The sequence below is a fragment of the Neofelis nebulosa genome, chromosome X, assembly GCF_028018385.1.
Source record: "Neofelis nebulosa isolate mNeoNeb1 chromosome X, mNeoNeb1.pri, whole genome shotgun sequence".
Lineage (NCBI taxonomy): Eukaryota > Metazoa > Chordata > Mammalia > Carnivora > Felidae > Neofelis > Neofelis nebulosa.
Window position 1 is genome coordinate 92,610,745 of NC_080800.1, and position 26,249 is coordinate 92,636,993.

General features: G+C 45.5%; 1 protein-coding gene across 3 annotated transcripts in view; it reads right to left on the reverse strand.

The window, feature by feature from the left end:
• The window catches only part of AMOT (angiomotin), a 62,897-nt gene extending 36,880 nt beyond the window's left edge, over positions 1–26,017 (reverse strand). Inside the window, exons 1-5 of one of the 3 annotated variants that reach the window (XM_058712369.1) lie at positions 25,580–26,017; positions 17,313–17,385; positions 10,873–11,021; positions 8,006–8,939; positions 999–1,476 (exon numbers count right to left, since the gene is read on the reverse strand). In XM_058712369.1, coding sequence (XP_058568352.1) covers positions 999–1,476; positions 8,006–8,877 — 1,350 coding nt within the window. In that variant the 5' untranslated portion in view covers positions 8,878–8,939; positions 10,873–11,021; positions 17,313–17,385; positions 25,580–26,017. Of the gene's footprint in view, positions 1–998; positions 1,477–8,005; positions 8,940–10,872; positions 11,022–17,312; positions 17,386–25,497; positions 25,521–25,579 lie in introns of those variants that run through there. The other 2 variants (XM_058712370.1, XM_058712371.1) reach the window with 2 other exon arrangements.
• Between the last annotated feature and the right edge of the window lie 232 nt (positions 26,018–26,249).

The window sequence follows — 26,249 nt, forward strand, 5'->3', positions numbered from 1 at the left end:
CACTCCTGGGTGTCTCCTAAGGACAGAGTTGCTGAACAAAACCGGGCAATGTCCCCTCCCTCCCACACCTTCACCCTCACCTCCCCGGAACAGTTCACGTTGTCGGGAGATCAAAACCACATGAGCACCACAATGAGAAAAGCTGCAAAGAGGCTGCCAAAGGCATAACCCTATTCACCGACAGCCACTGGAGGCCAAGAGCTAAGATTCCTAGCTTAGGGCACTCAAGAGCTAAAGTCCCAGCTGGAGAAGACAGGACGGGCCCAGAGAAGCAAGTGAACTCTATGGGACATACACCCGTTTTTCTATTTCCTCAGCCTAGGGCTGGCACCTGTCACCCAGCTGTGGTGCTAAGCCCCTCCTGCCCCCCCCCACACACACCAGAGAGAGACAGCAGATGCTGAATGTGAGCTGCAGGGGAAAACCAAAGCAAAAAGGAGGCAACAGAAGAGGTGCTGAAAAAAGTTGCTATGAGAACTCCCACTTGGAAAAGCGCTCTAAGACTTTTCCAGAACAAGGCAGGGCAGGATCTGGATCTAACTACAGTGGTGAGATTTTTGTAGGAATTGTGGTTTCACATCGAAGATCCCAATTCAGTACCGGGGAAAATATAACCAAGACAAAAGGTCTTTAGGCTGGCAGGACGTTCACCTATACAGGTAATGGCCAGGGTTCTTGACCTTACGAAGAAGTTTCTCTGCCTTTTGGAATTTGAAACCAACCAGTCAAGTTTTCATTAGGGCTATGGTGTCTGGGAAAACAGTGTAATTATGTTTTGTTTTGTTTTGTTTTCTCCTCACACAGATGTCAACTGTGACTTCCCCTAGAAAGTTAGGCAGAAGGCTTTTCCCCAAGTCTGATCCACACCTAACCTTCAGAGAGAAGAATCCAGAAGACCTTCCCAGAAGTCGTGCAGGCACCAGTAAGTGGAGACTTACATGGATGTGAAACAAATAAGATTGAAAGATGACTCTGATACCCCCAAACGGGGGCCTCACCTTCTGCAGCCTGGCCACCTTCTCGTAGCATCCTTCCAACTCCTGCCTCAAGTTCCGGTTCTCGTCTGACAGGATCTCAACCATCTGCTGGGCTCTGGACACAATGGCAAAGGGGTCCGCGGGCATCGGCTGATAGGAAGCGGACGACGGCTGGGCCCGAGGCATAGCTGAGTAGGCCTCTCCTGGCTGCTGCTGGTGATGGTGGTGGTGCTGTTGCTGCTGCTGACCCAGGCCAGGCTGAGTGAGCCGGTAATGATCGCTCTGGTGAGCCGGGTTCGGAAGGAAATGCTGCTGTGGCCTAGGCAGGTGAGCCGAGTGGTCTCCTTGGTTTGGGACCAAGGGGTGTTGGGCAGGAGACAGTCTTGTGGCTGGTGGAGACTGCAGCAAGGGCAGGGAGCCCCCAGACGTGAGGGAAGAAGTAGGACTGTGAGGCCGTGAGCTCCTGGCCGACAATGACAATGAGATGTCCTGCGCCGGCCTGTAAAACATGGAGGGCGCGCTCAGGTTAAGCTCTCTCCGAAGGCACTGGGGGACAAGGGCACAGGGAAGTGAGATGAGGAGGCTTCCGATGCCCCCCAGGGTCCCTGCAAAGTAAGGAGCAGGCAGGGTTAGACTAAGGAAATCTCTGCAAAGACCTCCACAGCTCTTTCCAGGCCTGACCTGTGAGTGCCTGACAGAGGTGTGATCCCGTGGACGACTGAGCCAGGTGATTTCCAGGGCTGTTTGGTGAAAATCTAAGTGACGTATGCCTGTACTCTGGTTGCTCAAATCTAAGCATCTTTTGTTAGAGAGAGAGAGAGAGAGAGAGAGAGAGAGAGAGAGAGAATCTTAAGCAGGCTCCACTCTCAGTGTGGAGCGCAAGGCGGGACTCGATCCCACGACGACCATGAGATCGTGACCTGAGCCGAAATCAAGAGGTGGATGCTTAACCAACTGAGCCACCCAGGCACCCCTCAAGTCTAAGCATTTACATTTTTTTTTAAGTTTATTGATTTATTTTGATAGAGATAGAGACAGTGTAAGTGGGGGAGGGGCAGAGAGAGAGGAAGACAAGAGAATCCCAAGAAGGCTCCGTGCTGCCAGTGCAGAGCCCTTCGTGGGGCCTAAACCCACAAAACCGTGAGATCATGACCTGAGCCGAAACCAAGAGTCCGATGCTTAACTGAAGGTCTAAGCATTTAAATGAGTCTTCCAGAAGGTGATTTTCATGTCATTATTTTAAACACTCTTCTGACGTTCTGTATGTGGTCAGCACGTGCAGAGTCAGATTTGGAAAATATGTTCCACTTGCCCACAAGCAAATGGCAAACTACAGTCAAAACCAGCCCTCTTCTTGCTATCAGTAACTCTCTTTCATAATTCATACAGTCACAGAAAACTACTTGAGGATATGCAGACACTCAGACATTAGAGACACCACCACTGCCACAATTCATTGATTTCCACACCACGATGTTCAGATCCCCAGCCTATTCCTTGTAGAAAGTTCTAGAAAGAGAGGTTTGGTACACTGCTTAATGTGGCTCTCCCACTTTTGTACCTAACACCGGACTATTAGTCATTAAGGGCAACAATCACAGTATGTGAACAGATCACTTTCACCATCACCACTACCAGCAAGAATATCTGTAAGTAAACGCTGAAGATGAGAAACTTGTTCATCCCCCAGCCCATGCCCAACTAACCTCATATACTCCCACATCCTGTGGATGCTTGTCCTACAGCTGATATTTCTCAATCCAGGGAAGACAGATGGCTAAGAGCATGGGATTTGGATCCCGACAGAATTTGGAGACCTTTTCTACTGCTTACTAGCCGTGTAACCTTGCTCAAGTTACTTAATCTGCATGAGCCCGTTTTGTTCCTGAGGTCACGAATGAATTGCAAAAATACTGGGCTCTTCTCATTTTTGAGCTCAGTAGGAATTACAAAGAGTCTCTTGTCTACCTCCCAGTGAGATAGGTTGACCTTGTTAGGGATTTTACGTATGGGATATCCATTAATCTTGGCACTAAACTGCATCAAATTCATGGGGGACCTGGGGCAAATCACTAGGAGCAATTAACTTTTAAAACTGGCATTTCAGATGCTAAAGCACGTCCCTCCCACATACACTTCAGTTACTGTTATTGTTCATGTATCTATCCCTATGCGAGATCCTCAATGCGGCGCCTGGGCGGCTCAGTCGGTGAAGCATCCAACTCTCGGTTTCGGCTCAGGTCAAGATCCCACGGTTCATGGGTTCGAGCGCGGAGCCTGCTTGGGGATCCCTGTCTCCCTCTCTCTCTACCCCTCTCCTGCTCGGTCTCTCTCTCGAAATAAATAAATAAACTTAAAAAAAAAAAGAGTGAGAGAGAGAGAGAGAGATCCTCTCTGGAAGGGCTTTTGACAGCTGCAAAATCATTCTAAACACTTGCTAATGGATACCCAATAACCTAGATGCTGGCCAGAACCCAGGCTCAACACCTGGGCTCTGTATCTCAGCTCCATCAATGGTCCCTGTTTTCTGTACCGTGGATCTTCAGCTTCCGTAGGGGTAAAATGGACTACGTGCTCTCCTTCCGCTTTGAGTGAGAGCTTTCATTATTTTTATAGATCCCGAGAGTTAGAATATAATGGGATTTGTTGGGGCTTTTGGTTCTCCTGGGAGGAAAAGAGGGACTTTTAATTTCATGTTCTCCAATCCAGCTCTCAAAATTTAAGGGAAAAAATGACCAAATTAACCTTCATCCTTGTTGCCAAGATTCGGCAACCCCAGGCCTGGGAGGTGTTCTCTTTTAAAGACTGAATGCCCAGTTCTGAAATGGGTTTCCTCCTCCCGGCTCCTCTGGGCCCCATCAGTAGCCCAGGCCTCTCTCTCAAACAGACTGATCATTGGCCTCCCTCCTGCTTGGAGGCTGAAAGGCCCCTCCAGGCCCTCAGTACGTGGCCTCCCAGGGGCCTGGGGAAGGAAGAGATCACAAGGTCTCTGGAAAGAAGTCTTTAGAGTCAGATAAGCCCAGGACAGCAGTGGCTCCGGTCCCGACTCTGAGCTCTACTTAGAAATCACAGAGACAAGGGGGTGCCTGGGTGGCTCAGTCAGTTAAGTGTCCAACGACTCTCAATCTCAGCTCAGATCATGATCTCCCGGTTTGCGAGACGGAACCCTGCGTTGGGCTCCGGGCTGGCAGCCCGGAGCCTGCCTGGGATTCTCTCTCTGTCCTTCCCCAGCTCGCTCTCTCTTTCTCTTTCTCTCTCTCTCAAAATAAATAAATAAACACTAAAAAAAAAAAAAAAAAGAAAAAAAAAAAGAAAGAATGGAGACAAGGTAGCTGCCCCTCGGGCTCCCCAGGCTGGAAAAGGAAGCAGATTTCACTTGCACCATGATGTTGGGAAAACCAGGCAGTCCATCCCTGGCAGGTTTGCAAACATGAAGCAAGGCTTGGGCAGTCACAAAAGGAGAGGAAGCCCTCCAGCCAACGAACTCCATCTGGGTTCCAGCATCCACCCACCACAAAAATAAAGCAGGACTGTATTAACACTCCTGTGGAGCTCCCCCTGATAGGAGGGGACAGAGGCATGATGGGGTGGGGGAGAGCTGGGGAGGGGGATGTGAAAGGAAGCAAAACTACGCTCAAGATTAAATAATAAGAGTTAACAGTACTGATAATATTACAGGTGGCAGCTGGGTGAGTGGCACGGTCCCCAAGCGCTTCCACGGTAAGGCAGTGCAAATCACTTCCCGCTGACATATATTAACCAGGAACAACAAGTTGCCTGCAGACAATAGAATCACATGATCCCATAGAAGCCCCGACCTGCCTCCCTGCCCCTTCCCTCCCTTCATCCTGCTCCTTCCCAAGACAACCTGGACCCCTGGTGCTCGGTGGAAAAGGGGACTTGGCAGGCACGCGGGACAGAGACCAATGACCAGAATCAGCATCCTTCCCCCAAGCCAGGGGAACTCTCTCCCAAAGACGGCTTGCGAGGACACAAAGGGAAAGCCAAAGCCTGTCCATCGAGCTGACACAGCACCTTCCGCCCTCCCACCTCAGCCCCCGCCCTCCTCAGTCACACCCCCACCCCCACACACCCCCACACTACACACTCCTGGCCCACACGTGTGCAAACCCACACGTGCACACTCTCACCAGAGTGGGTGCCACCAACAGCCTGGATTGTTTCTCTTGCACAACCAGCCCTGCTCTGAACTACAGAGTTAGGTCACCCTCAGATTCCACTAAACAAGGATTTCAAGAAACCTCAGATCTGGGCATGATTTCAACAAATGAAAGGAGGTGGCTGCTTTACAAACAGAAAGGTTTTAATTTTTTAAAAGCAGTTGATAAATGTATAAACTCCAGATGCAGAAAGGGCTCAGCACTCAGAAAGACAAAGATTCAAAAATCTTTTAATTCTTCAGATGGCTTGGCCTTGTTCCCCATCTGGAGTTCTGGGCATTCAGGATATTTATTTTTCAAGCAGGGAGGAGGGCAGAGGGAAGATGAAGTAATAAAAAGATTGTTTATATCATTTTGTTCATTTTAACAGCAAATCTCTAGCATTTCACTGCACCTCTAAAAGCACACAAAGGCTTTCTAAACAGCAATTTGTTCAGAGACCTTGCTTTGTGCCTTGATCTGTAATTTATGGATTAAGAACTAAGAATTCCGTCTTCTAATTGGGGCTAGCAGCAGTTACTTGGAAAGGTACTCGCAAACTGTCTAGCAAGTTGGTTCAAGGAAATAAAGGAGGAAAAATGTGTCACCACCTAAAAGCAGCACATTTCTGGAAAGCAGTTCAACTGCCTCCCCTTGCCAGTAATTTGTCAATAGGTGCCACTCCCTCACCCCAGGCCCTGGAGACATTTTATTGCCAGAATTTGTCTGATGCAGACCCCAAACTCCACACAGAGCATCTTTCGATCAGGACTGGTTTAGGCTTGATTATTCACCAAGCGTTTCAAGTACCGTGTTCCTCTCCCATAGAGGAAAAAAAAAAAAAAAAACACAAAACTATTAGAGCAAACCTGCGTATTAAAATTCTGCTCAAAGGAGGGTAATCAGCATGGGCCCTACTGCTTTTGGGGATAGGTAGAGAGACCCACAGATAACATAGGAGGGAGGACATCTTCCTGTAAAATACATGCGGCTAAACTTCTCTGGTGGTTTCATCAGCACGGGAAGAAAAAAAAATCCCTCTTTGGGCTCCTTATTATTTATTTAGGCAGATCAAAGGGCTTTTCCATCTAGCTTCAAACACTGTGGGAGTCATTTCAGATCACAAACAATACTGGTGAATGAGTTCTGAAAATAGCTTTCCTGGGAAGGCGGGCCTTGTGCTAAGCGGGGCTTTGGATTCTGCTCCACGCCCCAGCCGACACACTCCCCTCCCACAAGGCAACAGACGTCAGCCCATCCACAGAAGGGACAGAGTCCCACAGGCTCTTCCATGTTGATGGGAAGCGCCAAACAAAAATCCCCAGCCTCATTGACATTTTGCTGGCTTGGATGGGTTTCCACTAAGCTAAGCAGTCCAACTGACCAACCCCTCCCTGGGTCTTCCGTTTCACTGGGCAGATGGGGGCTCTCATTTAAACCGGAAGGGCCCTGTCCGTTACCCCATTTCCTGTTCTAAGCCACTTATCAGAACTTAGGCTCCTGCCCTTTGAAAGCTGCACAGAGGAGGTTGAAAAAGGTTAGGAACTCAACCTGGGTTAAGGGAAAAAAAAAAAAAAAATCCTATACTGGCCAAGTTATGGGTGGAGCCCAAAGTGAATTGCTTCTGGCTATAAAACAGGACCTGGAGGGGGAAAAATGAAATACCAGGAAATGCCAGGTGCATTCTCTTACCTTCACCCTACTCCACCCGACCGCCTTCTCTCCTGAGTCACCCAATGAACTTCGAGCCAAGCGGCTCTTTCCCAAATAAGTGAGGAGACAGGAGGCAAAGAGTTGGACCATAAAGAGATCACAGGCCTAATCTGGGAAGAGGCCTCTGCTAGGTCCAGGGACTTCAAACCTCATGGTTACCCATAATTACCCATGGTAACAGGACAGGGACGCCACACATAACTGCCATCATTGTTGCCCATGGTCGAAACCTTCCCTCTTCCCTGTATGCTGAACTGCTACTGATCGCAGACGTGGCCCCCACAGTAACAGTAAGAACAATGAACACAATCATGGAATCATGAGGTCTGGTGATAAAGCAATGGGACAACTGGCCTCTGAATAATTCAGAAGTCTATTTAGGAATAACTGAACATATGAAATAGTTCTCCTGAACTAATGACAAGTGGTAAAGAAGTCATGGGAACAGTATTCTTTCTGCATTTTAGCATCTGATCAAACTTCGATGTGACATGATGTGAATTTAACTCAGACATTAAAAATGAGACGGGCAACTAACAGACTCTCTACAGAAGGAAGATGGAGCGGTCCAGACTTCATGAACTGCAACAGAAGTACGAGGCAAGTAACATTCTGAACCTGCACATATATAGTTTCCCACCCTGCAGTAATATCGAGGTGTCTGTTTAGTGTCCGAAAGAATCATAGTAATTCTGCAGAAAGATTCGTTCCTAAAAATAAGTGATGAGACTTTTGCGGAGGGGGGTAACCAAAAGTGACAGGATAGTCCAGACTAAACTACAAGATAATTTGCCTCTGCTCCTCAAGGAAAGGCTTAACAACTCCCGAGAAGAGGAACACTGACCCTTCCTTCAAAATCCCGGGAGACAGGACAGCGTATCGCTGGAGAAATCAAGACTCACGTTCCTGCTCGCCCACTAGGCAGTTGGGGCCATGCTCAACCTATAAAGTCAAGGGAATGTTATACGGTACTAATTATGGCTGAAGAGGCTAGAAATTCAGATTGTCAGGAAATTGACTAAGCCAGGGGCCAGCCATGCATTGCAGAGTTGGTTATACCAAACACCTGCCCATTCCTTCCCTTAAGATTCCCAACACACAGCAGAAGCTGGTTGGGGACGAGGCCAGGAAATGACAGAAAGGGAACTCTCTTACCTGGCTGCTCCATACTCAGGGGGATGCTGATACCTCATCAGTTGCCCCTCTGTTCTCCCTGGCTGGTTCAGACGATGCTCACTATAGAAGTGCCCTGGCTCTTGGGGCTTGCACACTACAGATTGGGGTGGCATGCCCTTGAAGGGATACTCTGGTGGGGGGCCTCGGTGTTCCAGGCCCTTCAGGCTATGCTGGCTGGGAGGTGGCCCTTGGGCCTTGTAGAACTCACTGGAACTTGTGGGATTCTTGTAGAGGTCATTGGGTTGTGGTGGGGAGAGGGGAGCGCTGGTAACAGGTGGATGGGCCTTAACTCCACTGGTGGCCAGTGACATCTGCATTAGTCGTTCACTCAAGGAGCGGACATGTCCTTGCTTAAGGTCTCTGAGTCCTTCGTCCTGGTGCATCTTGCCAGGATTGAGCCGCTGAACTGATGGGCGTCCCTCGGTCCTCATCTTCTGGTTGGTGACTCCAGTCACATAGAAGGCAGCTCCAACACTGGCATGCTGTTGGCCCCGAAAATACTGGGACTGGACCTTGGCTTCTTCATAGGTTGGGAGTTCTTCATTATTCTGCATTCGGGGGGAAAGCTGCTTCTCCATGATGATGTTTTCTGACTGGATTTCCTGTCCCTGGGGTTCCTGTCGAGCAGCATGAGCCACAAGCTGTTGGTGGTGGTCTTGGGGATTCAACACATCATTCTGAGGACCTGGGTTCCCACTGCTACTGGGGAAAGGAGGGCCATTCCCTGTGGCTTGCTGGTGTATGGCAAGCAGGTTGCGATTCTCATTAGGATTGCCATAGCGGAGCTGCTCTTGTAGCAGACGCTGCAACACTGTGGTTCCTCCACTTGGCTGCTCTTCAGAATTTCTCATCTCTATTGCCGGTGGTGCCTTGTGAAGAGAGAGAGAAATTGGGCACCTGGGCTGCCCTTGACCTGGGAAGGGGAAACAGGAAGCTTAACACCCAGTTGATGGATAAGTCATTCCTCTAAAGGGGAAGAATATGGGTATTTGGGGGGTGAGGATTCCATTCCAGAGAGAATACAGAATTAATAGGTTAATTGTTGGTGACTCCTGGCTCTAGCACTGACGTGATGAGGAACTTGGGGGCATAAGAACTCACTGTTTCCTCTTTCACGTAGCATGGGTTAGATATCCAATCTTGACTTAATTCCTAACAGAACTGGGGAAACCTGGAGCAGTCAGGTAGGGTGACCAGAGAGGGCAATTTTCCTAGGTCCTTACTCAGAAGATTCATCTCTCCGTATTCTACTTAAGTGAAAAATCCAACTCTTATGGCTGTGGCACTGGGGGCAGGCCAATAGGGAGAATTTACCCCCTAGACAGGATCTGTAAAGCAGGCCAGCATGTGAAGGGAGCTACAAAAAGCCAAATAAATAACTGGGACAAATAAAAGGTGAAGAGAGCTTGGCTCGCACCGGATAAGAATGATCCCACTTGATGCAAATCGTTTTCTCTGATCTCATAAAACTCTGAAACACAGTTTTTTTTTTTTAAATCCTTTTTGTATTGTCCATTTTGGATTCTCCTTGGCTTAATAAGAGAAGGGCTTGAGATAACTGATATTGACAAAGTTTCTCTTTCAGCCATCCAGGAATAGTCATTGAGATTTTTGTTGTTGTTGTTGGCTAGGGAAGAGCTTAAATGGGAAGCCCTCTTTCATTTGAAGTGTGCCTCTGACAGTATTTAGAAATTGAAAAATAAGAAGGTCATCCTTCTAGAAAGGGTACGATTACCATATCCCTCCCCTTCCACACCACGACTAATTCTTCCCAAGGAAGAAATATGGGTTGAGTGAAACAGATATCAATAGTAAGACGACTCAAGATTCAAATTCTAATCCTGATATGGATTTACAGGGTAACCTAAGCAACTGATTCCTCTTTTCTTGTCTTGTATTTTCCCACCTGAAAAGCTAGTAGTAGGGTGAACTCTCCCCAACCCTCTGTCTCTCCCCCTCTCTCTCTTTGCATGGTATAGTACACACAAACTCATTAGAGGCTCATACAATTTTTGGACAGAATCTGTCATGTGAATACTGCAATTCAATATATTCAATAATGAAAGTTTTACTCTAAAGGTCTCGAGCAGTGTTGGAGAATGGGCATGATGTCGCACAAAAAGTCGCCGTAAAGGTCAACCTAACCAGCCTTAGGTTCTTAGACGAGAACTCTGGAATCCTGGCTTCCAGGCTCTGATTTCTATGATATTAGACAGCCTCCAGTCTCTCTGGAAACATGATCCCTTTCCTTCAGTCCTGCAGGGAATGACCAGAAGATGTGTATGGTAGATAGAAAAAGGTCATCTTCTTTTTTGTACCTCTCGCGTGATTACTGCTGCCTGATTTCCAGTTGTTCTAAGGAGCAGTTTGACCCCACAGTTAACCTCCCAAAGGCTCTTTTTTAAATCCTAATAATCATATTCTTTGGGGAAGTGTGCCCCAAAGGGCTGAGCAACCAGCCCTTTCCCTCCTTCCCCGTGACCATCTGTGACTCCTGTATTTAAACTGTCAGACTGGGATTTTCTGAGAGGCTGACAAGCATAACATGTAAATTTCTTTTGGTGCCTTTAACCTGAAAACATGACTACCAAACTACTTTTCCTCTCTCAAAAAAAAAAAAAAGTGGAAATGGGAGCATATATGGTTAAAACAAAATCACTTGCGAACCTACCCTACAAGGCAGGGAAATGCAGAAATTGAGCTGCCCCAGACCCTGAAAGCATACCACCCCCTCCCATTCCACACCCACCCCACCCTGCACACACACAGGCTCGCACTCACACACAGGCGCACGCGCACGCACACACACACACACACACACACACACACACACAGATGGTCCATACCTATTTCTGCTTTCTTTTAGGCTTAAAGCCTTGATCAGGATAGGGAATTCTCGCTTATGAGCAGCTCCAGAAACCGCAACGGCAGATTCCCTCTCCCCTAACACTCAGGTTCAGGGTAAGCGCCGCCAAGAGTCCAACCACTGGTCACTCTGAAATGTTCAGGAGGGGGAGGGAGGGAGAAATAAAAACGTCGTTTCTATTTTGCCACCAATGGCCAACAGTTAACCAAACCAGTCCTTCCAAGGGAATGACTTCTCCTCCCAGGTGTTTGCCTTTTCTATGAGTGGCAGAGTCCATTTCCATTAGGGGAGAAAGAAACCTCACTACCAGCACCTGTGTTCAGGAGGTCAGCCAGTCTCCAGAGGAATCCAAATGTTCAGGTCCCAGACTGGCAAAGATTGCTGCTGCTTCCATTCTGAGTTGGCATGGTGGGGCATGACAAAAGACACAACCAATGTGACCTTTAGGGTGAGACCTTTAAACACATCCCAGAAGGGAAGGCAGTCATCAGATGGTAGATTTTTGGTCAAAAAAAAAAAAAAAAAAAAAAAAAAAAGAAAAAGAAAGAAAGAAAGAAAAGAAAAGGAAAAAAAAAAAAAGACAGTTAAGCTCCAAATTAAAAGCCACAGCCTCAGAGGGGCAGAGGAAACCCAAAACTTCCTTTCAACCAAGTCATTAAGTATTTATTGCATACTGGCCATTCCAGACATTTGCCAGCCTCCTGCTAGACACAAGGAAGGAGGCAAAAGATACACAACGGATAGGTCCTGCCCTCCCAGAGCTTACAATCTGATTGACGGCTCATGCGTTCTTCGCAGCACATGGTACCAACTGTTCTCCAAGGACAAGATGCCTCCACTTGCTTTCTCAGCATTTCCACTGCCCAGGAGCTCCCCGAAAGGAAACTACTAGACTCACATTAGAAAGACTAGATGCAAACACCCACCAGATGTGGATTTTGATAGTCCTTGTTCTGAATTACTGGGTTAACCCCCCGCAAAGCCCTGCAGGCCCAACCGAGCTGGTTATAAAACTGAGGAGTTTGTGTTTAGGTGAGACACACATCATCCACATTCCTATTTTCTGTCCCAGCCTCGCCATGACTCACTCCTGTCACTCAGAGGAAAGGCTTTCTTTAATCCACATCAGAGATGCCATTTGAGGAGCAAGGCAATGCAAAAAGGAAGCACACAAGCGTCTCTGTATTTTGGGAGCCTGTCCAAAACATCCAAGTTTAAAAAAAAAAAAAAGCCACAAAACCACACAGTGATTAATTTAACATTATTTCCTTGCGATGTTGCCAAAAATAAACTGAAGAGATACAGCGTGAGCAAACACGGATATTTGTCTTTCCATCTTGTTTTGGCCCAACATATAATCCCAATCATAACCAAAATCATCTCCGATCTGCGAGGTAATTATTTTAGGGGGTCTTCCCTAATTTCAAAGCAGAGGAACAACTTCTAATTGGAATCGAAGCTGGACTATTAACAGAGTGTAGTAAATAACACCGTGCTTCTATTGTGCGATTCTGAACAAAACAGTTGTCTTTTTTTTTTCCCAACCGAAACATGCAGAAAACAGCCCGAGGCCTTTAAACTTGAGCCCCTGGCGAGAAACCACCATACAATTATTTTCCAGGACTATTTAGATTCTTCATGCCGATTTTGACTGGTTTGTTCCTCATCCCTAGCTTCTCACAAAGAAAACTTTACTTGCCCAAAATCTTACTCTCTTCCCTTAATTTTGTCCCCTCTCCTCCATATCCTTTTCAAAACCCAAATCACTTTATGTCAACCGGACACAGATTGGCCCTCCCCACTACCCCGCCCCCTGGCCTTTTTTGTTTCTGTCTAAAAGAGGAAAAGAAATCAGCCTAAGAAAAGAGCTTTGCTGATTCCTCTCCAATTTACAGATTTTTTTTTCTTCAGGAACTTATGTTCGTCTACATGTTAAGAGTCACATAAGAAGGAAAACACTAGTCCATTTATTTATTAGCGAAAGGAAACGAAAAGATTCCTTGTCTCGTGCGCAGGAACTAAAATAGTATGAACTCTGCAACCTTCAATCTGCCCACACCTTCAATCATGCCACTGCCAGGGTTGTGACATCATCTTCAATCAATAAAATAACCTTGTTTCTCCTGGACAAACAGGCTGTCCCTGAGAATATTTGATAGGGGAAGAGAGGATATCCATGGTTCTCTCTTTAAAAGTACGATTTGAATCTACATGTTCAGCTCATACGGAATAACAACAGGGGAGCAGGGCCAAGCTAAATTCTTACTATATCTGCAGTCATTGGACCCTCCCAGTATACCTCAGTCAAACACAGTTTTGGTTGAACCAAAACCCATTAGTGAGAGCCCAGATGCTTCTCAAGCCAAGTCCCAGAAAACCCACACTACAAGGTGGCCAGAGCAGACCAAATTCCTACCCTTCAAATAAGCTGTGAAATTATGGCTGCAAGATCTTTCTATCCCTCCTCCCTCCTGTTCCTAGTCTTCCCTCCACCCTCACTCTGCCAACCAAGATGAAGGTAAACAGATGACTGTTTCTCTGCTAAATCTCGGTCAATTTGCTCCATATGATTTTACTTCCAGCTAAATGGAAAGGAGCCAGTTCAAAGCTTCCCCTATGTGTACGCATCTACGTGCATATATTTGTGCACAACACACACACACACACACACACACACACACACACTCCCACACAAAGAGAGAGGCAAAACGGCCCCCTGAATTCTCTCGTGTCCTCTCAGGTTGGTTGATGTTGTGTCCTGAAGTGTCCTAGAGAACACCTTTCCCAACAGTCTTGCAATCCAGGATACTAATTCACTTCCTTCGGGATGTAAGAAATAATAGTGCCTTTGCTCTAACCTTTCAGTGGGTGACACGCAGGCAGTATAAACACCATGGATAAGAGCCTGGACCTAGATTCACACTGCTGAAGTTCAAATCTCGGATCTATGGGTTATTAGCTGACCTCATACATTTCTCTTGACCTCTCCAAATCTTATTTCATCATCTTCAAGATAGGGATAATAGTGCTGCTACCTCCTAGGGCTGTTATAAACATCAAGGGAGGTAATCCATGTAAAATACAAAGCACAGAGCCTGGACATAGTAAAGGCTCAATAAAATATGTCTATTAATGTTATTTCAAAGTGGCCCTTTATCTAGAAGACCCCAGCAATTTTATGAGTTAGAGTTTTTAGTTGTCTTTAAAACCTTTATTTGCCATGCAGTCTTTGTGCATGCAGGGGTTCTTAGATCAGCAGAGGCCAGAACTAGAAAGACTCTTAGGAGAGCATCTAGTGGCCCAACTCCCTCTTTCTGTATAATGAAGGTGCTAGAGCTTGACAAGTGTTGGAGCCAGGGCAATGGTCCTTCCGGTCTAATATATTATCTAGCATATTAGCTTCTGTGTAGAAGACGCTTAATAAATATTCATTAAATTGAATTGGCTCTGTTTTGAAGAGACTATAAACCTGGCTCACTACTACCACCAATTTTCCAATTCCACCCGAAGTAAAATGTTAATGGCAGGAGGAAAAATTCAAAGAGGGAAGACGGAAAGATGTGTGTAGTTAGAAGTATGGCAGAAGAACCTTGCAAAATCTTTCCTCTTTAGGCCAAGATCGGCAGGTGGGTCGGAGAGTAACATGAACCTCCACTGATCAACCATTTCCAGGCCTATGTTCTTGATCTGGTCAATGTCATAGCAACTTGGAATTTGCCCTTACTTTAGTCTAGCACGGACTTAAGAAACCGAGTTTGAGTTGGCCCCACCTCTTCGCTTCTAGCTCTACCTCTATTTAGATTATGTTGTAAGATTATTTTAAGAACACAACAAGGCCTTCGCATTTCCAAATCTTACTGACAATCAGGGTCAGTTATCTGTTTTTGAGATGGTAACTCAAAGGTGTGGTCAGCTGGGTCCCACTTTCGCTTTTCTGTACTCTAAAGCAATTAACTTGAACATGTTAATAGGCAACGGAGATGATTAACCCTGAAGTGTACATGAGCAGTGGCATATTTAGGAACAAGAACACTGTTGCCATCACCATGCCACCTCCCTCCACACACACCCATTCCGTGGGAAAAATAGAGCACATCATCACATCCCATTTCTCCTTGCCTCCGAAAAGGGATAAGTCGCCCATGAAATGAGACTGAGCATAAACTGAGAAAAGTTTAAGAATATACCTAGAAGCTGCCTACTTTACCAAATTCCTATCTTCGGTGGTATACTACTCACTTTTATTTTTGTTTTTACTTTCTTTTACAAGTAATGTAAACACAACAGGCAAATATTTGTAACGAAGAGGAAAACATCGCTCACAATCCCAGTACCTCGAACTAAACATTGTTACCAATATAGAACACTTCCTTTAGTGTTTTCCGTGTGTATTTGTGGTTTTACAAGGCCACGAGATATTAATGTACATAGGAGTTTGGATCCTACATTTATTTCACTTTGTCGTAAGCGCTTTCTCCATGGTGTAGACAGCAGTGTAGACTTCACAACAAACATTGCCATGACTGTGTAACTGTCCCTTACATATGTGTATCAAGATTCACTTACCCATTCTCCAATTGTTAAGACATTTAAATTGCTCTCAATTTTGTGCTACTCTAAATAATGTTATAAAAACATCTTGGAGACTTGGCCTTTTGCAACATTTTGGATCTGCTCCTAATGATAGAATCCCAGAAGTGAAATTAATGGATCGAGGTACTTGAATGACTCTAGACAACCCACTACAAAAATAAAACTAGCAAAACACCAAAGCCCCATGAAATCTCTCCGTCATTTAATGAAACTTTCTCCTCTCCCATTTTTCCACCAGGGCAGAGCAGGACTCCTGGGAGGGAAGGAAGCCAAGAGAAGCAGTGTAGTATCCCAGTGACTTGCGAAATGGCAGAGTGGAATGTGGGCTCCCCTGTGAAGCCAGCTTGCATGCACTTGCCCCAAATTGCCACCCGGCCAAGAAGCTAATTAGTAAAAGCATCAGGTGGGTGAGAACAGGTTCATGGCCTGTAATGGCTTATATCATGTTTCATTTTTGCCCTTGGAAAGATCTGACAGTCAGCTTGAAGACATTCAGTTCTAATGACCCAGCCTGCTACATTCTGAGAATTAAATTTGTTAGTTTTCGGATACCGATCTTCAATATATTGTAAAGGGTATTTTTCTGTGTAGACCTAAGTATACACGACCAAGGAGCCTATGTGTGGACCTCTATTTTCGGCCCCAGTTAAGGTGCAGCATTGAAGGTCAGCTCTGTTTAATATTATATGACTAAGTGGCACCTGTCTTAAATGGTCAATGTGTTATAGACAGATAAGCAGAGAAGGCAACAGGCCAGAGATGCCCTGGCTTAGCAAGAGCAGACACAACAGCCATTTCTTTCCTGGGCTGCTTAGTCAGAGCTCTCAGAAGAGGGTAGGTCCGCTTTCCACCTTCTCCTTGAAGGTTGTTCTCTAATCCTTCTCGATCTTCCCTCCTCTCCCAACTGTGCTCGATATGGAAAATTAATTCTCTCCCCTTGGTGTTGCCCCTGGACTTTGCACACATCTCTATTGCAGCTCTACCACACCGTATTTTCCACATTTATTGAGCATTTACTATAGCCAGGCAATGGATAGCTCCTAGGGTGGATTAAAAAAGAAATAAACCAGAATCCAGTCCTCCAGAAGCTACTGGTCGAGCAGAGGGGACACAATCCAACGGGAAACACAGAGGACCCTGCAAAAAACTCTGGGCCACCTGAGCAAAGCTTCCCAGAGAAAAAGACCAATGAGCTGAAGATGAGACATCTGATAACCAATTTGATACTGGGGAAGTTGGAAAGGGAGGAGCCAAAGATAGGCCCAGATACATCTTTGAGAGTCATTAGCATATGGATAACAGGTAAGGTCAAAGAGTGGGCTGGAACACGTAGGGCAAGGAGTAGAGCAGAACCAAGGATGAAACTAACGATGGACCCTTGAAACAATCATTCAAGGGTCAGGTACTCTGCCAATGTGGTAGTGAGAGAGAAATTTCTTGATTTACCTCATGGCTTCCCCCACCCACCCACCCATAGATCTAGATGTTGGAATACATGCTCCAGGTACAGAAGTCCCCAGTTGCAATGCAGAGAAAGAGAAACCGACGGAGAGAGACAGAGACAGAGAAGCTAATTTTGTCTTTTAAGCTTCTAAGTACCAAGGCAGAAATTGGAAGTTGCCAGACTGCAAGAGATTAGAGGTCATGGGCTGGGCGCATGGTTTTCCTCCGTACCCTTCCCAACACCTAAAACGTTAACTGGCACATAAAATATGCAGAAGGGTTGCATACTGAGTAAATCGCAACTTCCCAAAGACTTTGCTAGAGGCAACAGAGGGAAGACAAGGAATGAAAGACAGAGAATAGCAAGAACCATAATTCTGTTACCTTTAGTTTCTTAGCCTTTCTTCCGAGGAGACAAAGTCTCTTTCCCTTCTGCTAGTTGTCCTCCTCAGCAGCTCTGTGAGGAAATAAAGGCAGATGTGATTAATTCCATTTTACAACTGGAGAAATTTAAGTCCAGTACAGATAGCTCATGATAACCAATTTGACCCAGGTTTCACTGTGGCTGTCTGGTGGAGCCAGGATCAGCACCCAGGTCTTGTGACTTTCCTGCTCTGTGCCGGGTTACTAGACACAGAACTCTGTGGAACTGACTCTCCAGGGTTTTTTTTTTTTTTTAATGTTTATTTATTTTGAGAGAGAGAATGAGAGAGAGAGGGTGGGGGAGGGACACAGAGAGAGAGAGAGAGAGAGAGAGGGAGAGAATCCCAAGCAGCCTCTGTGCTGTCAGCACAGAGCCCAAGGCAGGGCTTGAACTCACGAGCCGTGACATTAAGACCTGAGCAGAAATCAAGAGTCGGTCGCTCAACCAATGGAGCCACCCAGGCGCCCCGACTCTCCAGTTCACAAGAGAAATTCGCCACGAAAGCCAAATTCTCTCGGGACTCTAACAGTATCGTGAGCAAGCCAGTGACTGCACCTCTAAGAAAATACCTAAGACGTTTCCCCATATCAACACCGGAACGGTTAAATGTAATTTGCAGTGGTGCTGCCCTAACATCATTAGGGGTTCCCTGTTCTGCTGTAGCACTTTTGAAGGGAGCCCCATCTGCCTTCGGTCTGGTTTTTGTGTCTGAGTGGGGCTCAGGTGTTGACTGCAGGTGTGGCATCCAGCAGGTGCATGGACAGGAGCCAGAGTTTCATATCTTCATACCAAAGGGCCTGAGTCACTCCCCAAAGGCAGTCCCTCCTTCTCACGCTGACTTGCAGGCCCCGAGAAGCTGTCTTGACTGAGTGGCCACTGCAAAATTAAATCTAGACTCTGCCTTCCCAGGAAGGCCTAGGGTAAAATCAGTTAAAGGTGCAAATCACAGGACCCAGCCAACTGTCCCACTCTCTGAGACTAGTGTAGGCATATGCTGCGGGCACAGCATCATAGCATCAGGGAGTATACGTACAGAATCACTGTCCCCTACTAGTTTTGGAGAAAAGGAGGACCACAGCAGACCCATGTTACGTATTTAGCTACAGAATTCTTATTCTACTCCAAATGGCCCTGAAACTTCATAAGCAAGTATTCATTCCCCTAAAAAAGACAGAGTACAGTAGAAAGAACACAACAGGAACCCTGCCCTCCAGTGCCCATCGTGACCACGCTCTTTCAGGCTGCCAGGAGACAACCACTTAGCCTAGTCACAAAAAGTACCAGATCAGAATAGTCATTGCATTGCTCTCAAGGAAGCCTGAAAGCCTGAGGCAGACAGAATGCTCTTGGGGGTAGGGGGGTCATCCAAACTTTCTTAGCTCCAAAAATTGTTTACATTAAAAAAAAATTGCCTCCCCTCCCCCCAAACACACACACACACACACACACACACACACACACACACACAGCAAAGAGAAACTAATTGCAGAAAAAAACCACAAATGTTACCTTAATAAAATGGTTTATTGTCATTCACCGTATTTCTCCAATTCATATGGGAAACTCAGATTCATAAGCTTTGGTTTATAGCCCGTGATCCAAAACGTAAAACTGGTTACTAAACTAAAATGTGATCACTGTATATAAACAGAGTGAGACAAAAATCCGAACTGAAAACCTAAATGTAATAAAGTGGAAATTAGATTTCTTCAAAATAGGCTATCTAAATAATTTTCCCCATCTGTGATTTTTATCTTACTTTACTGTCACATGGAAAGAAGTGCCATTAATTCAATGTGAATCCTGCCCCTTGAAAACAACCAAAACGAGTAAGTGATGTACTAATTAGCTTCCTAATGGGGAAGGTTTTAATTGAACTCTTCTCTAACAACCTTCATCAAAGTTTCCAGGGCAACTTCGTAAAAGGATGTCAAACCTGGCCCATATTTTTATCTCCTTAAAAATAATTCTCGATGCACAGAAACACAGAAAGCTTATTTCTCTTCAATGCTGTTAACACTCAGGCCACTACATTTTCTGATGTCAGCAATCCCCTTCCCACAAATATTCCAACTATGCACCACCGTCATTCTCCTTTCAATTATGTGGTTTCTCTGCTCCTTTACTGATTGAGTCCAGGCCTCTCGGATAATGAGAAGCATGTGCAGCGAAAATATGCTCTTAAAAAACACATACATCAGTTTCATCTGCATTATGAAGGGGGGAGATCATTTGTCCATATCAAAAGGATCAGAATGTGAACTTTGCTATGGGACACATAAAGGAAAAATAGATCAGCACCAGCACCTAAAGTTGGGGGGCAGTTATGGTGATCTGAAGCAACACCAATAAGAATAAGGGAGCCCCCCCCCCAAATCCACCCTTTCTAGCTTGGCCACATTTATATTTAATGTTATCTTAATGTTGCTTTGGGGGGTATTTGAGTTCTGACATACACATGGAAATGAGCCACGAATTGTACAGCAAGCATAAATATTCCATCATTAATAGAAACCAGCTGTGTATAAAACACTACAATGGCTGGGTTTCAGTTACTGGCTATCATCAGTATGTGTCACAAGCAAATATTACTCAAAACTTTCTCCCTTAAGACACACACACATAGACACACTCACACACACAGACACACGCCGAAATTTGTTTTACCCTTTTTAATCTTTTGGAAGAGCTTTGAAGAACTCACTGATCTCTATGGCACATTTCAACTGATGTCTCTTTTTGAAGCTATTTTTCATCACCCTGGAAGATGCTAGAGTCCTCTTATTCGAACTTCAACTTACCCCATAGAAGGAAAACGTTTACTTAAAAAAAAAAAAAAAAAGAAGCCAAGAGGGTCCATAACATAAATGTTGGGATGATCAATCATAGTCAAGTAAGGCATTGGGGCACCAAGGGGCACTGTAAGTTATAAGAGAGCAAAGCTCATTAAAAGTGAACACCTGCTCAGGACCTTATAATGAGCCTTCTCTGCCATCATGCAAACACCTTTCATCCAATGACCTCAAAGCATGTGTCCAATATGAAGCATGCCTAAACACCTCTGTGAGGTATTAATATCCCTGCTTCCCAGAAGGGTAACTGAAGCCCAGAGCAGCTAATTCATTTACCCTTGGTCACATGACAAGTCAGAGAGGGCTGGGCACAGAAACCCAGATCCTGGCTTCAAGTCACAGAGTCTAATGCTGTTTCATGGAGTTGGGGCAATAATGAAAGTGACTTAACAAACGTCAAGAGCAGCCTTACAGAGTTAAAAAAAAAAGATAATTTTCAAAAATTATCTTACGAGATATTAGCAAATACCTCCATCTGCATTTCCCCATGAATACATATCACAAAAAACGTACTTAACTTGTAACTTTCTAAGTACTAATAATCCATACTTCACCTTCCTCTTCTGGTTAAAGGTATTTAATCTAATTTATGATGAGCCACTGGTTTCCAGGAATGAATTCATCCAAAATGGAGATCACATGTATATTATGCCTTCTCTATCAAAGGAAGATGAAGGGACCACGTACCTGAGCTTTCGCTATACAGTGAAGACCTCAAATGAAGAGCCCATCATCCTGCCACACCTACATGTCTTCAATTGTCCCAAACCCTTAGTTTCCTTACGATTTTTTTAGTCTAATTTAAACATATTATTTTCAAAGCTATGAAACAAAACATTTGTGCCTTCCTGCTTTTCCATTCTCCTTGAGGAAATTGTATAGTCTACCCAAATTTGTACTCTCTTGATGCGATATCATGATACAGTGATTTAAGAATTCATTCCTGATGATTTAGACAAAGTAAACAGTGAACCTTAGTTGTCTTTTCGCTTAAAAAAATGGGGAGCGGGGGTGCCTGGGTGGCTCAGTCGGTTGAGCGGCTGACTTCGGGTCAGGTCATGATCTCACGATCCGTGAGTTCAAGCCCCTCGTCGGGCTCTGTGCTGACAGCTCGAAGCCTGGAGCCCGCTTAGGATTCTGTGTCTCCCTCACTCTCTGCCCCTCCCCTTTTCATGCTCTGTCTCTCTCTGTCTCAAAAATAAATAAACGTTAAAAAAAATTTTTTTTTTAAATAAAATAAAATTAAAAAATGGGGAGGGGTAACAGGAGGTCAACGGAATAGACTTAACAGCCTAGGTAGATACACGAACACCCCTAAATTACAGAAACGTTGAGGAATTACTTATTAAATCTGTTAGTCTCTCCCGGCATTTCAAGGAACAAACATATGCGATTCTTCACGCGTACTCAGTCAGGTTCTGACTTCATTCTTCCACATGGGTTTACAAAACTAAGTCTTAGTTGGGCTCTTATTTGAAAGAAACTTTGTAGATTTCTATGACCCCTCCCCCCCCACACAACTATGTAAAATTCATGTTAAGTACAGAAACAAGGGCATGAGAGGAACTAGGAAAAATGTAAGCGGGTGATCTGTTAGGACAGGATTCGTGATGAAGTTCTGGGCAGGATCTTAGCTTTTTAATTTGATATGTTGTTAAGATACAAAACACAATGCATTTATATTGCTATATCCTTAGAGGCTTTTTTTTTTTTTTACATCCAGATGACTACCTGATTGTATTTCTAATGACTGCTGCACCTCATTCTGGTACGAATCATTCACACTCACGTCCCAAGTGGAGGTCTAGGAAGGGAACCATAAACTTCTCAGAACTGGTTCTCAAAATCACCTTGTCCAGCTCCTCACAATGCACAGAGGACTTGCCAAGGACAGTAAACTGAGTTAGAGGTGGGCTTAGAGCCCACGTCCCATGCACCAGCAGGCTCACTAGGAAAGCTTATTGTAGATTATCCGATGAAAAACGGCACCACATGACGTCACTTACCAGAAGCAATTTTCTGGACCCTTGGGTTATTCAAATACAACAACCAGCATTAAATTTATTTACCTCTATGGGGCAGAGTCCCACCGTCAGACTTAGCAGTGTCTGTGAAGTCTGATTTCTTTCCAGAAAGTCATACCACCTCCCATCTACAAGTGGTTGTCCGCTGGAGCTAAACGTGGCCAGCATTATTACAAGCCAGAACGATCTAGACAATTAACTCCATCCCATATAACAAAAAGATTTCAAAGGCCAAATAATGGCCTCACTTAACTCAAGCTATAATAATTACAACAAAATTCTAACGCCTTCCTTGATGCAATAAATATGTTTCTGAGAAGGCCCGGTTATAGTGAAGCTTTATATTATCAAGTCATAGCTCAAAGGCACTAACTAAGAAAGCTACTTCTTTCCAAGAAACCTGTAGTGGGTTCTTTTATAAAGCAAATGGCCTTTTATTTTCCTTCTTTTTCCCCTTGTTTTTTTTTCAGTTCAGATTTTGTGTGTTGTGTGCAGAAGGGGAAACTTCCCTCTTTTCTCTGGGTTAAAAGGGGTCAGGAGCCCACCACGGAGGAGGGCAGTGCAGTATGGGCAGCGTGTTTAATGCCCCCTTAGTTCCTTCGACCAAATTCTAACCTTTGACTTGGGGGTGGGACCCTAGATTTTGGACCAAAGTCCACAAAAGGCAGCAAGGAACGAAAAAGTAAGCAAGACTAAAGGCAACACGTCATAGAAAACCACCAACAAAAATTCCTGGGGACAGGAAATCAATAGAGCACAATTCTGAACAAATTGGTTTAGTCCCAAGCTAATTAACTTGTCAAGCAGATCTCCAAACCCACTGAATCCATGGGGGAAAGAGGTGATGTAATAAGAGATTTGGGAACATTTACCCATTTACCATCCTAAAAGGCTCAGCCACGACCACACACACCTCTGTCCACCCTTTTCAGTGGGTTTTAGCTGCACTTAATGGGTGCAAAGGACAATTTCTTCCAGACAGTCCCTAAGAATAGACTGTTCTCATGCATTCCAAATGCTCAGTCTCCATGGAAGAGGCTACCTGGCCACAAGCATTTCCCAAGAGGGAATATATCCACTACTTCTCCTCACTGGTAACATCCCCTTCACTTCAACAAAACAAAACAACTTATAACCACCCCGAGAACTTTGGGGGACTTTCTTTGGGGGTAAAGGAAAAGAAACCTTAAGAGGGGAGTAGGAGAGTGTGAGAAACTCCTCTTGTTTCCAAATGGAAAAAGGCCTTAAAAAGCTGGATCAAAGGAAGAAAGGGGGGTGGGAGAGACAGGCTGCTTAATTACAAAGACACCCTTTTAAAGAAGGCACAGGCCCTGGGAGAGGGCTCTTAGGAGAGGCACAGAAGCAGATGTACCCACTTAGAATTCTGGCACTCAATGGGACCTCAAGGTCATAGCATCCATCCTTCTGTGTTCTGAATAGATTGTTCTTAAGGTATTCTAGAAAGCATCTGATTCGCTCTTTACAAAATTTCAGAAAATGCCAAGTCCACAAAGTGCCATGGCTATACATTAGTCTCATAATCCCTACTTCACCAACCAGAAATGAGCTTTCAATTTCCAAATCCAAAATGGTATCGAGTATGAATTTTTAAATTTCCTCCTGAAATCTTTTAAATTGGTAAACCGATCCCCAACTTTCACATAAAAGTAACTACGTACAAGCATGGGCAGAGGTTTACTTCATAGCAAGCCATGAAGTTAGAAAAAGCACTTTCAATTTTATGGAGCCACAGACTTTTCCAAAGAAAGAAGTATCTTAAAATGAAGTATGATGTAGTGCCAGAAAGTGTCTGTAAATGACACCGGATAAACCCATACAGAATAACTGGAACCTGAGTTATCATCTGTAAATAGATGCAACTACTCTACAACAACCTGGCTATTAAAATGTCCCAGGCCACTTATAAAATGTAGTTTGGTCAGGCCAACTTTTCCCTCCCAGCTGATCTGAAAGACGATAGCCTTTAAAATTGTCGCCCTGTAACGTTCCTTCTCTCCCTTCCTGCTTTCCTTTCCCCCATTAAAATCAACCAACACAATCATTTAAAAATAGAGCCAAAGAATTGGTTCCCAAAGAAGCAATGGGTTGGTGACATCTTGATAACAGGTCTTTGAAGACCACCATTCTTAGAAGTTTGCCATGCTGGAGATAGGTGGGAGACGGGTGAAAATTTATCCTGCCTCCAAAATGGTATTTCAAAGTATTCTTAGCTACTAAATGAGGGTGCTGAAAGGTCTAACTGAGAAGGCTTCACAAAGGCTGGCCCGGGGAAAGGACTTTTCACAAAACCTAGTTCAAGGAGACTTAAATCACCTTAGCCCTCCATTATTGAAGATTATGGTGACTAATTATCTTCCTCTCTGGATGGGAGATGAGGGTTATATTCAAAAGAGTTTTAAACACCTCCCAACTTCCACTCTTAACGTGGTGGTCCGGGAGAAGCGGGAGGAGGTAGGAGAACGAAATTAGACACTCCAAGGTGTTATACAACTCTTTCTAAAATACATGCCAGAGATTGAAAATGCTATTTCCTCACAAACGTTTCCTTTCCTCTCATTTAACTGTATTTAGTTCTTTGCTGCAAATTATTATTATACTATCATTAGTGGCAATTTACCAGACTACAAAGACTGTCACTTTCCCTCTCACTTTTCCTTTCCTTTGTTTTCACATATCAATAAGTCCACCTTGCTGTCGAAGCTCCAATGTACAGTGGCCAAGGCTTGGGACCCTCAAGGCACCTGCATGACCCTGCAAAACTCGTTACTAACATCTATAAAGCAGATAATGGGCAATCCCCTCCTCACCACCAAACACACACACACACACACACACACATCTACCAAAAGGAGTGTAGCATTGTAGATTACTCCTAGACTTTAAGACTTCAAGAATTCACAGCCCCCGGGGGAGGGGAGTGTGAGCCCCCACCTCGACTCTAAACACTTAGGAGGAACGCATCTAGCAATCTGAGATAAGCGCCCATAGACATTCCTCCTGAGGTAAATGTTGACCTGCAGTTCCCTCATTCTTTTTGTGCTTAATTACCTAGATACCTACAAGCACCCAAGGAGGCAAGGAAGTAAAAGTACCGTCAAGTAGTGGTACCCACTAGCATCTCCGTAGGACGGGAAAGGAGCGCACACTCTTTAACCCATTTAACTTGCTGCTCATCCTGGAAAACTCAAGGCCGGCTGCAAAGAAAGTAGAACACCCGGGCATCCCCACATGCATCTAGATCGACTCACTCACGCCGAGGGCACGATCAAGTTCATGCCACCATGGATTCCTGCCCCAGTTCCCCGCGAAAAGTAACCATGCGTCTCCTACCCCTGAAGGCACCGAAGACAAGGTGACGACTCTCTGCTCGCTCAAGTGGCTTCGGTCCCGGGCCGGAGGCCAGGGATGGGCAGGGGGAAGCCCCAACTCCCGGCTGCTCCCCTCCTCGCTGCTCCGTCCGGGCTCTCCTTGGTGGCAGTGGACAGGCAGGATACCGGGCCGGAGGGTGGAGCAGCGGATGGTCGGAGGCAAGACAGACTGGAGGTGGGGGGTGGAGGGAGCGGTGAGAACTAAGAGAAGATGAGGCGAAAGAGAGCGGAGATGGAAGAATAAATCAGGGGGTCTACCAGCTTGAGCAGCCAGAAAGCTCCTCGGAAGGAAGGGGCGTGACTGCGATGAAGGCAGCTCCTGGGCAAAGGATGGGAGGTAGGGGAGGGGGACGAATGGGTGGCTTTTCTTCTTGCGGTGAGCGGCTAGGACCGCCCAGGCGTGGGGGGTGGACTAGAGAGGGGGGCGGAGTAGAGGGCGGGGAAAGAAGGGAGGGAGCCGGCCTGGACCCTGGGGAGGGGGGGGCGGGGGGCGGAAGAGAGGCGGAGCCAGGGGGCGGGGAAGTTTCAAACAATTGAACGGCGGGGTCCAGCCACTCTGGCTAAAGCGGGGGGTCCTAGCTCTAGTCCTCCCACTCGTGTGGCTTTACGCGCTTACTGTAGTCCTGAGAGGC